Source organism: Lacerta agilis, chromosome 14 (genome assembly GCF_009819535.1).
Source record: "Lacerta agilis isolate rLacAgi1 chromosome 14, rLacAgi1.pri, whole genome shotgun sequence".
In the NCBI taxonomy this organism is placed as follows: domain Eukaryota; kingdom Metazoa; phylum Chordata; class Lepidosauria; order Squamata; family Lacertidae; genus Lacerta; species Lacerta agilis.
Window position 1 is genome coordinate 42193216 of NC_046325.1, and position 12166 is coordinate 42205381.

Genomic DNA, 12166 nt, shown 5'->3' on the forward strand with positions numbered 1-12166 from the left:
CCCCTTCAAGTCATTTGCATAGATTTCCATCCCTGGCACATAATAACTCCCCCAATTTTATCCCTGTCATTCTGAAGCTGGGCTGCCTCTTGGTGATAATATCTGGGAGCCAAGATAACGAGTGTCATCCATCATGTTGCAGATTTGTTTGATTTGGCTGGTCTCGAGTTTCTTTGAGGGTAATTTTTAAGAGCTGTGCTCTTCTCTCTGAATTTCTAAGGGAAATGTTGCAGATCCACTAACTTCTTTTATGCCTCTCCTTCCAGAATCCAGCGGGCAGATTGTCATCACTCAGACACCAGCTTCGATACTGGCGAATCCTGGGGACAGAGTCACCATCCTGTGCAGGGCTTCCTCTTCTGTCGGTAGCTATATGAATTTATATGAGGTTAAACCAGGAAAGAAGCCCAAGCTACTGATTTATTATGCTTCAAACCGTTTCGGAGGGACCCCAGATCGCTTCAGCGGCAGCCAAAGCGGCAACGACTTCTCCTTCACCATCAACGGTGTCCATGCCGAGGATGTAGGGGAATATTACTGTGGCCAAAGCTACAGCTTTCCTCTCCACAGTGATACAATTCAGTACAAAAACCAGCTCAGTAGTCTGAAGACTTCAGGAAGAGATGGCTATCAGTGCTTTGCAGCAGCACCACTCAGTGGTAGAGCATTTTCTTTGCACTCAGGAGGTTCCAGATCAGATGCCTGGCATTTTCAGCTACAGGAGGAGAAGCAGGGAGCCCCTGTGTACAGGGACATACAAGGGGGGGCAGAGGGGGCAGGTCACCCCGGGTACCACTCTGGGGGTGGGGTTGACAAGATGGCCCGCTGCCTCCCCCCAGCTGTAGAGCAGCCGAGGGCACAGTCAGTATGGGCGCCACTCGCGCTGTGTCCATACAGGCTGCTTCTCACATGGCGACTGTGTGGGCTGCTGCGCATGCGCAGTCTGAATGGGATGCTGTGAGTGCACAGTCTGAACGGGATCCCGCCCGTGCGCAGTCCGTACGGACGTCGCGTGTGTGCTGCCAGGCGGTTTGCCAAACCCCAGGTGCCGGAGAGGGTTCCTCTGCCACTGCCTGTCTAAAACCTTTAGAAAGGACTATCAGACTTGGGGAGGTAAGGATCCCACCCGCAGAATCCAGTTCTTCTGTCAGGGACTGGACTGAGGAGAAATGGTGGAGACCGCCCCCCCGCCTCCTGCACTTCCCAGAGAAGAGGGAGACGGTATAGATTCACAACAGTGGTTTGCAGAAGGTCATAGTTCAGAGGTGGCAGAGGGGAGGAGGAGGAGGAGGAGGAGGAGGAGGAGGAGGAGAAGAAGAAGAAGAAGAAGAAGAAGAAGAAGAAGAAGAAGAGGAGGAGGAGGAGGAGGAGTTTGGATTTGATATCCCGCTTTTCACTACCTGAAGGAGTCTCAAAGTTACTACCATTCTCCTTTCCCTTCCTCCCCCACAACAAACACTCTGTGAGGTGAGTGGGGCTGAGAGACTTCAGAGAAGTGTGACTAGCCCAAGGTCACCCAGCAGCTGCATGTGGAGGAGCGGAGATGCAAACCCAGTTCACCAGATTACGACTCTTAACCACTACACCACACTGGCTCCGGGAAATATTGGTAGGGGAGCAGGAAGAAGAAGGAGCACCAGGAGAGAGAGAGCTGACAGACCCAGTGTCTTTAGAAAGCATTCACATTTTTTTTTAAAGAGCTCTTTTTGTCTACATATTTAAATGCTGTCCACTAATGTGATTAAAAGCTTTACTGTTGGTACTATTCCAGCTGACATTTCCAGCATGTCCCACAGAAATCTTCTGTGGACAGATGTTCGGATTGTGGCGTTTTCACTGCCTCTTTGACAGGCAGCAGAGCAGGTGTCGGTTTCTGAACCGAGACCCAGTCGTTGTCAAAGGTTGGGATGGGGGAGAAATTAGATTCAGTTCAGATTTAAAGGTGAATCTACCAGTTTCGCGCTTTCCAAAACTACATGAGATCCAAAACGCAACCATCCTTAAGAATTCATGCATACCTGAATCTTGCAATTTTGCAATGCAGTTCTCCCAGCAAACCATGTTTATGAAAATGCATATACAGTGGTACCACGGGTTAAGAACCTAATTCGTCCTGGAGGTCTGTTCTTAACCTGAAACTGTTCTTAACCTGAAGCACCACTTTAGCTAATGGGACCTCCGCTGCCGCTGCACCGCCAGAGCACGATTTCTGTTCTTATCCTGAAGCAAAGTTCTTAACCTGAAGCGTTATTTCTGGGTTAGCGGAGTCTGTAACCTGAAGCGTATGTAACCTGAGGTACCACTGTATTTTAAGCATCATCACTCCAGGCTATAAAAGTAGTCTGAAAGATAGCTTAGCAAACAAGCATTACAGTGGTACCTCGGGTTAAAAACTTAATTCGTTCCGGAGGTCCGTTCTTAACCTGGAAACTGTTCTTAACCTGAAGCACCACTTTAGCTAATGGGGCCTCCCGCTGCTGCCGCACCACCAGCATGCGATTTCTGTTCGTCATCCTGAGGTAAAGTTCATAACCTGAGGTACTATTTCTGGGTTAGCAGAGTCTGTAACCTGAAGCGTCTGTAACCTGAGGTACCACTGTATTAGGTGAAAGTGAGTATCAAATAATTCACATATGAAATCCCAGGGCCGTCCCTCTCCTTAGGCGGCAGGTTCCCTGGGGCAGCTGATCCTGATGATCATCTTTTTGGCCCCCTTGCTCCTGATCTCGATATTCACTCATCTCTTCTTTCCTGGCGGGGAGGGGGATGCCATTTTGTGGTTTGCCTCAGGTGCCAAAATGCCTTGGGCCAGCACTGCAAAACCCCCATGTTTAGGAGAAATTGATTGCAAAAAGGTGCACCTTAGTCAAAACTGTATACAGTCAAACCTCGGTTGTCGAACGCAGGGGCGTAGCAAGGTAAATTGGTACCCGGGGGCAACACATTTTTGTCACCACCCCCCCAGGCATGGGAAGGTCAAGTGGTACCCGGTGCGAAAAAATTCTTGTCAACCCCCCCATAGATTCCCCCCCCGAAAAATGGTTTTACGTTATTTCATATTTTCTTACAAAGGAATAATAACAAGTAATAATTAAAAATACTTTTATTTATATCCCACCCTCCCCGGCCGAAGTCGGGCTCAGGGTGGCTAACATCAGATACATAACATTGGTATAAAATCAAACAATAATTAAATTACCTCCTAAAAACATCTCAAAATCAAATTAAAGTCTAATTAGATGGCGTTCCACAGGGTTAGGGTTGGGAACAGTAAGTGTTCTCTGAACTGAAATTTCAGCGTTCATGGCATAGGAAAACAGCCAGGTGAACAGCTATTTTGGTGGAGGAGCGTCAAGATATTATCCAATATACATGAAATTTCATACATAGCTATATAATCCCTAGTATAGTAAGATAAGACATTTGGAGCAGGCATTTTAAAAAAAAAGTTTTGTATGAACCGCCCTAGTAGGGCAGTAATTGTTCCTTGATAATTTGTCACCCCCTCCATTATGGAACGTGGGGCGGCCCACCCCCTACGCCCCCCTTGCTACGCCCCTGATCTCATACTTTCAAATTTTCAGTGTCAATTGTGTCATTGTACTCAGGTTTGTCTCTTTCCTTCTAATTAATAGAGTCAGAAAATAGGAAATTCATTATGCAGAAAAAGGAAGCTGATAATAATCTCCATGTAACATTTTCTTTCTGAAAAGATCAAGCTATATTATAATTCAGGAACTGGGATCTTCTCATTAACTGTTGCCAGTAAGAGTGATACCTGTCTTTCTCAGGTTCTCACTGCTTTATGAGCTGGAACCTGAAGCACAACCCCCACAGGACAGGACTCTCCTCCCTTGCACCCCTTCAAGGCATTTGCATAGATTTCCATCCCTGGCACTTAATAACTCCCCCAATTTTATCCCCGTCATTCTGAAGCTGGGCTGCCTGGTGGTGAAAATATCTGGGAGCCAAGAAAGAGTGTCATCCATCATGTTGCAGATTTGCTTGATTTGGCTGGTCTCGAGTTTCTTTGAGGGTAACTTTCAAGAGCTGTGCTCTTCTCTCTGAATTTCCAAGGGAAATGTTGCAGATCCACTAACTTCTTTTATGCCTCTCCTTCCAGAATCCAGCGGGCAGATTGTCATCACTCAGACACCAGCTTCTTTACAGGCGAATCTTGGGGACAGAGTCACCATCCTGTGCAGGGCTTCCTCTTCGGTCGGTAGCAATATGAATTTATATGAGGTTAAACCAGGAAAGAAGCCCAAGCTACTGATTTATTATGCTTCAAACCGTTTCGGAGGGACCCCAGATCGCTTCAGCGGCAGCCAAAGCGGCAACGACTTCTCCTTCACTATCAACGGTGTCCGTGCCGAGGATGTAGGGGAATATTACTGTGGCCAAAGCTACAGCTTTCCTCTCCACAGTGATACAATTCAGTACAAAAACCAGCTCAGTAGTCTGAAGACTTCAGGAAGAGATGGCTATCAGTGCTTTGCAGCAGCACCACTCAGTGGTAGAACATTTGCTTTGCACTCAGGAGGTTCCACATCAGATGCCTGGCATTTTCAGCTACAGGAGGAGAAGCAGGGAGCCCCTGTGTACAGGGACATACAAAGGGGGGGCAGAGGGGGCAGGTCACCCCGGGTACCACTCTGGGGGTGGGGTTGACAAGATGGCCCGCTGCCTCCCCCCAGCTGTAGAGCGGCCGAGGACACGCGCACAGTCAGTATGGGCACCACTCGCGCTGTGTCCGTACAGGCTGCTTCTCGCATGGCGACTGTGTGGGCTGCTGCACATACGCAGTCTGTACGGGATGCTGTGAGTGCACAGTCCGAACGGGATCCCGCCCATGCGCAGTCCGTACGGACGTCGCGTGTGCTGCCGGGTGGTTTGCCCCGTCCCAGGTGCCGGAGAGGGTTCCTCTGCTACTGCCTGTCTAAAACCCTTAGAAAGCACTATCAGACTTGGGGAGGTAAGGATCCCACCCACAGAATCCAGTTCTTCTGTCAGGGACTGGACTGAGGAGAAATGGTGGAGACCGCCCCCCCCGCCTCCTGCACTTCCCAGAGAAGAGGGAGACGGTATAGATTCACAACAGTGGTTTGCAGAAGGTCATAGTTCAGAGGCGGCAGAGGGGAGGAAAAGAAGAAGAAGAAGAAGCAGAAGCAGAAGAAGAAGAAGAAGAAGAAGAAGCAGAAGAAGAAGACGAGGAGGAGGAGGAGGCGGAGGAGGCGCCGTTTGGATTTGATATCCCGCTTTTCACTACCCGAAGGAGTCTCGAAGCGGCTACCATTCTCCTTTCCCTCCCCCCCCTACAACAAACACTCTGTGAGGTGAGTGGGGCTGAGAGACTTCAGAGAAGTGTAACCAGCCCAAGGTCACCCAGCAGCTGCATGTGGAGGAGCGGAGACGCGAACCCGGTTCACCAGATTACGAGTCTACCGGTCTTAACCACTACACCACACTGGCTCTGGGAAATATTGGAAGGGGAGCAGGAAGAAGAAGGAGCACCAGGAGAGATATAGCTGACAGACCCGGTGTCTTTAGAAAGCATTCACATTTTTTAAAAAAGAGCTCTTTTATTGTGTACATATTTTAATGCTGTCCACTAATGTGATTAAACGCTTTACTGTTGGTACTATACCAGCTGACATTTCCAGCATGTCCCACAGAAATCTTCTGTGGACAGATGTTCGGATTGTGGTGTTTTCACTGCCTCTTAGACAGGCAGCGGTGCAGGTGTTGGTTTCTGAACCGAGACCCAGTCATTGTCAAAGGTTGGGATGGGGGAGAAATTAGATTCAGTTCAGATTTAAAGGTGAATCTACCAGTTTTGCGCTTTCCAAAACTACATGAGATCCAAAACGCAACCACCCTTAAGAATTCACGCATACCTGAATCTTGCAATTTTGCAATGCAGTTCTCCCACCAAACCATGTTTATGAAAATGCATATACAGTGGAACCTCGGGTAAAGAACTTAATTCATCCTGGAGGTCCGTTCTTAACCTGAACCTGTCCTTAACCTGAAGCACCACTTTAGCTAATGGGGCCTCCCGCTGCCACTGCGCCGCCAGAACACGATTTCTGTTCTCATCCTGAAGCAAAGTTCTTAACCTGAAGCGTTATTTCTGGGTTAGTGGAGTCTGTAACCTGAAGCGTATGTAACCCAAGGTTCCTCTGTATTAGGTGAAAGTGAGTATCAAATAATTCACATATGAAATCCCAGGGCCGTCCCTCTCCTTAGGCGGCAGGTTCTCTGGGGCAGCTGATCCCAGTGATCATCTTTTTGGCCCCCTTGCTCCTGATCTAGATATTCACTCATTTCTTCTTCCCTGGCGGGGAGGGGGATGCCATTTTCTGGTTTGCCTCAGGTGCCAAAATGCCTTGGGCCAGCACTGCAAAACCCCCATGTTTAGAAGAAATTGATTGCAAAAAGGTGCACCTTAGTCAAAACTGTATACAGTCAAACCTCGGTTGTTGAACGCAGGGGCGTAGCAAGGTAAATTGGTACCCGGGGGCAAAACATTTTTGTCACCCCCCCCCCCAGGCATGGGAAGGTCAGGTGGTACCCGGTGCGAAAAAATTCTTGTCGACCCCCCCACAGATCCCTCCCCGAAAAAATTGTTTTACGTTATTTCATATTTTCTTACAAAGGAATAATAACAAGTAATAATTTTAAAAAACTTTTATTTATATCCCACCCTCCCCGGCCAAAGTCAGGCTCAGGGTGGCTAACATCAGGTACATAACATTGGTATAAAATGAAACAATAATTAAATTACCTCCTAAAAACATCTCAAAATCAAATTAAAGTCTAATTAGATGGCGTTCCACAGGGTTAGGGTTGGGAACAGTAAGTGTTCTCTGAACTGAAATTTCAGCGTTCATGGCATAGGAAAACAGCCAAGTGAACAGCTATTTTGGTGGAGGAGGGTCAAGATATTAACCGATATGCATGAAATTTCATATATAGCTATATAATCCCTAGTATAGTAAGATAAGACCTTCGGAGCAGGCATTTAAAAAAATTTCACTAAAAAAATTAAAAAAAAATGCAATTCCCCCCCCCAAAGTTGTTCCTTGGTAATTTGTCACCCCCTCCATCATGGAACACAGGGTGGGCCGCCCCCTGGTCCCCCCTTGCTACGCCCCTGCCTAACCCTGTGGAAAGCCATCTAATTAGACTTTAATTTAAGATTATTATTATTACTTGTTATTATTCCTTTGTAAGAAAATATTAAATAATGTAAAACCATTTTGGCAGGGGGGATCAATGGGGGGGGTGACAATAAATTTTCTGCACTGGGTACCACCTGACCTCCCTACGCCTCGGGGGGGGGGGACAAAAAATTTTTTGGTCCCGGGGACCAATTTACCTTTCTACGCCCCTGGTTGGGAACAGTAAGTGCTCCACTGAACTGAAATTTCAGCCTTCACGACATAGGAAAACAGCCAAATAAACAGCTATTTTGGTGGAGGAGCGTCAAGATATTAACCAATATGCATGAAATTTCATACATAGCTATATAATCCCTAGTATAGTAAGATAAGACATTTGGAGCAGGCATTTAAAAAAAAGTTTTTTATGAACCGCCCTAGTAGGGCAGTAATTGCTCCTTGATAATTTGTCACCCCCTCCATTATGGAATGTGGGGCAGCCCGTCCCCTACGCCCCCCTTGCTACGCCCCTGATCTCATGTTTTCAAATTTTCAATGTCATTTGTGTCATTGTATTCAGGTTTGTCTCTTTCCTTCTAATTAATAGAGTCAGAAAATAGGAAATTCATTATGCAGAAAAAGGAAGCTGATAATAATCTCCATGTAACATTTTCTTTCTGAAAAGATCATGCTATATTATAATTCGGAAACTGGGATCTTCTCATTAACCGTTGCCAGTAAGAGTGACATCTATCTTTCTCAGGTTCCCCCTGCTTTAAGAGCTGTAACCTCAACCACAGACGTTTCTTGTGCCCTGAAGCACAACCCCCACAGGAAGGGACTCTCCTCCCTTGCACCCCTTCAAGGCATTTGCATAGATTTCCATCCCTGGCACTTAATAACTCCCCCCATTTTATCCCCGTCATTCTGAAGCTGGGCTGCCTCTTGGTGATAATATCTGGGAGCCAAGAAAGAGTGTCATCCATCATGTTGCAGATTTGCTTGATTTGGCTGGTCTCGAGTTTCTTTGAGGGTAATTTTTAAGAGCTGTGCTCTTCTCTCTGAATTTCTAAGGGAAATGTTGCAGATCCACTAACTTCTTTTATGCCTCTCCTTCCAGAATCCAGCGGGCAGATTGTCATCACTCAGACACCAGCTTCGATACAGGCGAATCTTGGGGACAGAGTCTCCATCCAGTGCAGGGCTTCCTCTTCTGTCAGTAGCTATATGAGTTTATATGAGTTTAAACCAGGACAGAAGCCCAAGCTACTGATTTATCAGGCTTCAAACCGTTTCGAAGGGATCCCAGATCGCTTCAGCGGCAGCCAAAGCGGCAACGACTTCTCCTTCACTATCAACGGTGTCAAAACCGAGGATGTAGGGGACTATTACTGTGGCCAAAGCTACAGCTATCCTCTCCACAGTGATACAATTCAGTACAAAAACCAGCTCAGTAGTCTGAAGACTTCAGGAAGAGATGCCTATCAGTGCTTTGCAGCAGCTCCACTCAGTGGTAGAACATTTGCTTTGCACTCAGGAGGTTCCAGATCAGATGCCTGGCATTTTCAGCTACAGGAGGAGAAGCAGGGAGCCCCTGTCTACAGGGGCATACAAAGGGGGGGGCAGAGGGGGCAGGTCACACCGGGTACCACTCTGGGGGTGGGGTTGACAAGATGGCCCGCTGCCTCCCCCCAGCTGTAGAGCGGCCGAGGGCACGCGCACAGTCAGTATGGGCGCCACTCGCGCTGTGTCCGTACAGGCTGCTTCTCGCATGGCGACTGTGTGGGCTGCTGCACATACGCAGTCTGTACGGGATGCTGTGAGTGCACAGTCCGAACGGGATCCCGCCCATGCGCAGTCCGTACGGACGTCGCGTGTGCTGCCGGGTGGTTTGCCCCGTCCCAGGTGCCGGAGAGGGTTCCTCTGCTACTGCCTGTCTAAAACCCTTAGAAAGCACTATCAGACTTGGGGAGGTAAGGATCCCACCCACAGAATCCAGTTCTTCTGTCAGGGACTGGACTGAGGAGAAATGGTGGAGACCGCCCCCCCCCGCCTCCTGCACTTCCCAGAGAAGAGGGAGACGGTATAGATTCACAACAGTGGTTTGCAGAAGGTCATAGTTCAGAGGCGGCAGAGGGGAGGAAAAGAAGAAGAAGAAGAAGAAGAAGAAGAAGAAGAAGAAGAAGAAGAAGAAGAAGAGGAGGAGGAGGAGGAGGAGGAGGCGCCGTTTGGATTTGATATCCCGCTTTTCACTACCCGAAGGAGTCTCGAAGCGGCTACCATTCTCCTTTCCCTCCCCCCCCTACAACAAACACTCTGTGAGGTGAGTGGGGCTGAGAGACTTCAGAGAAGTGTAACCAGCCCAAGGTCACCCAGCAGCTGCATGTGGAGGAGCGGAGACGCGAACCCGGTTCACCAGATTACGAGTCTACCGGTCTTAACCACTACACCACACTGGCTCTGGGAAATATTGGAAGGGGAGCAGGAAGAAGAAGGAGCACCAGGAGAGATATAGCTGACAGACCCGGTGTCTTTAGAAAGCATTCACATTTTTTAAAAAAGAGCTCTTTTATTGTGTACATATTTTAATGCTGTCCACTAATGTGATTAAACGCTTTACTGTTGGTACTATACCAGCTGACATTTCCAGCATGTCCCACAGAAATCTTCTGTGGACAGATGTTCGGATTGTGGTGTTTTCACTGCCTCTTAGACAGGCAGCGGTGCAGGTGTTGGTTTCTGAACCGAGACCCAGTCATTGTCAAAGGTTGGGATGGGGGAGAAATTAGATTCAGTTCAGATTTAAAGGTGAATCTACCAGTTTTGCGCTTTCCAAAACTACATGAGATCCAAAACGCAACCACCCTTAAGAATTCACGCATACCTGAATCTTGCAATTTTGCAATGCAGTTCTCCCACCAAACCATGTTTATGAAAATGCATATACAGTGGTACCTCGGGTAAAGAACTTAATTCATCCTGGAGGTCCGTTCTTAACCTGAACCTGTCCTTAACCTGAAGCACCACTTTAGCTAATGGGGCCTCCCGCTGCCACTGCGCCGCCAGAACACGATTTCTGTTCTCATCCTGAAGCAAAGTTCTTAACCTGAAGCGTTATTTCTGGGTTAGTGGAGTCTGTAACCTGAAGCGTATGTAACCCAAGGTTCCTCTGTATTAGGTGAAAGTGAGTATCAAATAATTCACATATGAAATCCCAGGGCCGTCCCTCTCCTTAGGCGGCAGGTTCTCTGGGGCAGCTGATCCCAGTGATCATCTTTTTGGCCCCCTTGCTCCTGATCTAGATATTCACTCATTTCTTCTTCCCTGGCGGGGAGGGGGATGCCATTTTCTGGTTTGCCTCAGGTGCCAAAATGCCTTGGGCCAGCACTGCAAAACCCCCATGTTTAGAAGAAATTGATTGCAAAAAGGTGCACCTTAGTCAAAACTGTATACAGTCAAACCTCGGTTGTTGAACGCAGGGGCGTAGCAAGGTAAATTGGTACCCGGGGGCAAAACATTTTTGTCACCCCCCCCCCAGGCATGCGAAGGTCAGGTGGTACCCGGTGCGAAAAAATTCTTGTCGACCCCCCCACAGATCCCTCCCCGAAAAAATTGTTTTACGTTATTTCATATTTTCTTACAAAGGAATAATAACAAGTAATAATTTTAAAAAACTTTTATTTATATCCCACCCTCCCCGGCCAAAGTCAGGCTCAGGGTGGCTAACATCAGGTACATAACATTGGTATAAAATGAAACAATAATTAAATTACCTCCTAAAAACATCTCAAAATCAAATTAAAGTCTAATTAGATGGCGTTCCACAGGGTTAGGGTTGGGAACAGTAAGTGTTCTCTGAACTGAAATTTCAGCGTTCATGGCATAGGAAAACAGCCAAGTGAACAGCTATTTTGGTGGAGGAGGGTCAAGATATTAACCGATATGCATGAAATTTCATATATAGCTATATAATCCCTAGTATAGTAAGATAAGACCTTCGGAGCAGGCATTTAAAAAAATTTCACTAAAAAAATTAAAAAAAAATGCAATTCCCCCCCCCAAAGTTGTTCCTTGGTAATTTGTCACCCCCTCCATCATGGAACACAGGGTGGGCCGCCCCCTGGTCCCCCCTTGCTACGCCCCTGCCTAACCCTGTGGAAAGCCATCTAATTAGACTTTAATTTAAGATTATTATTATTACTTGTTATTATTCCTTTGTAAGAAAATATTAAATAATGTAAAACCATTTTGGCAGGGGGGATCAATGGGGGGGGGTGACAATAAATTTTCTGCACTGGGTACCACCTGACCTCCCTACGCCTCGGGGGGGGGGGACAAAAAATTTTTTGGTCCCGGGGACCAATTTACCTTTCTACGCCCCTGGTTGGGAACAGTAAGTGCTCCACTGAACTGAAATTTCAGCCTTCACGACATAGGAAAACAGCCAAATAAACAGCTATTTTGGTGGAGGAGCGTCAAGATATTAACCAATATGCATGAAATTTCATACATAGCTATATAATCCCTAGTATAGTAAGATAAGACATTTGGAGCAGGCATTTAAAAAAAAGTTTTTTATGAACCGCCCTAGTAGGGCAGTAATTGCTCCTTGATAATTTGTCACCCCCTCCATTATGGAATGTGGGGCAGCCCGTCCCCTACGCCCCCCTTGCTACGCCCCTGATCTCATGTTTTCAAATTTTCAATGTCATTTGTGTCATTGTATTCAGGTTTGTCTCTTTCCTTCTAATTAATAGAGTCAGAAAATAGGAAATTCATTATGCAGAAAAAGGAAGCTGATAATAATCTCCATGTAACATTTTCTTTCTGAAAAGATCATGCTATATTATAATTCGGAAACTGGGATCTTCTCATTAACCGTTGCCAGTAAGAGTGACATCTATCTTTCTCAGGTTCCCCCTGCTTTAAGAGCTGTAACCTCAACCACAGACGTTTCTTGTGCCCTGAAGCACAACCCCCACAGGAAGGGACTCTCCTCCCTT

General features: G+C 47.0%; 1 protein-coding gene and 1 gene segment (V, D, J or C); both read left to right on the plus strand.

Moving 5' to 3' along the window:
• Positions 1 to 3975: 3975 nt before the first annotated feature.
• Positions 3976 to 6315, plus strand: LOC117057976. The gene is made up of 4 exons (XM_033168817.1): positions 3976 to 4036; positions 4124 to 4601; positions 4698 to 4821; positions 6250 to 6315. Exons 1-4 carry the CDS (start codon positions 3991 to 3993, stop codon positions 6313 to 6315), a joined length of 714 nt encoding a protein of 237 aa, XP_033024708.1. The 5' UTR covers positions 3976 to 3990.
• Positions 6316 to 8109: 1794 nt separating this feature from the next.
• Positions 8110 to 12101, plus strand: LOC117057977. The segment is given in 3 exon segments: positions 8110 to 8196; positions 8284 to 8676; positions 12094 to 12101. Coding segments are annotated over 3 exon segments (447 nt in total).
• Positions 12102 to 12166: the final 65 nt, after the last annotated feature.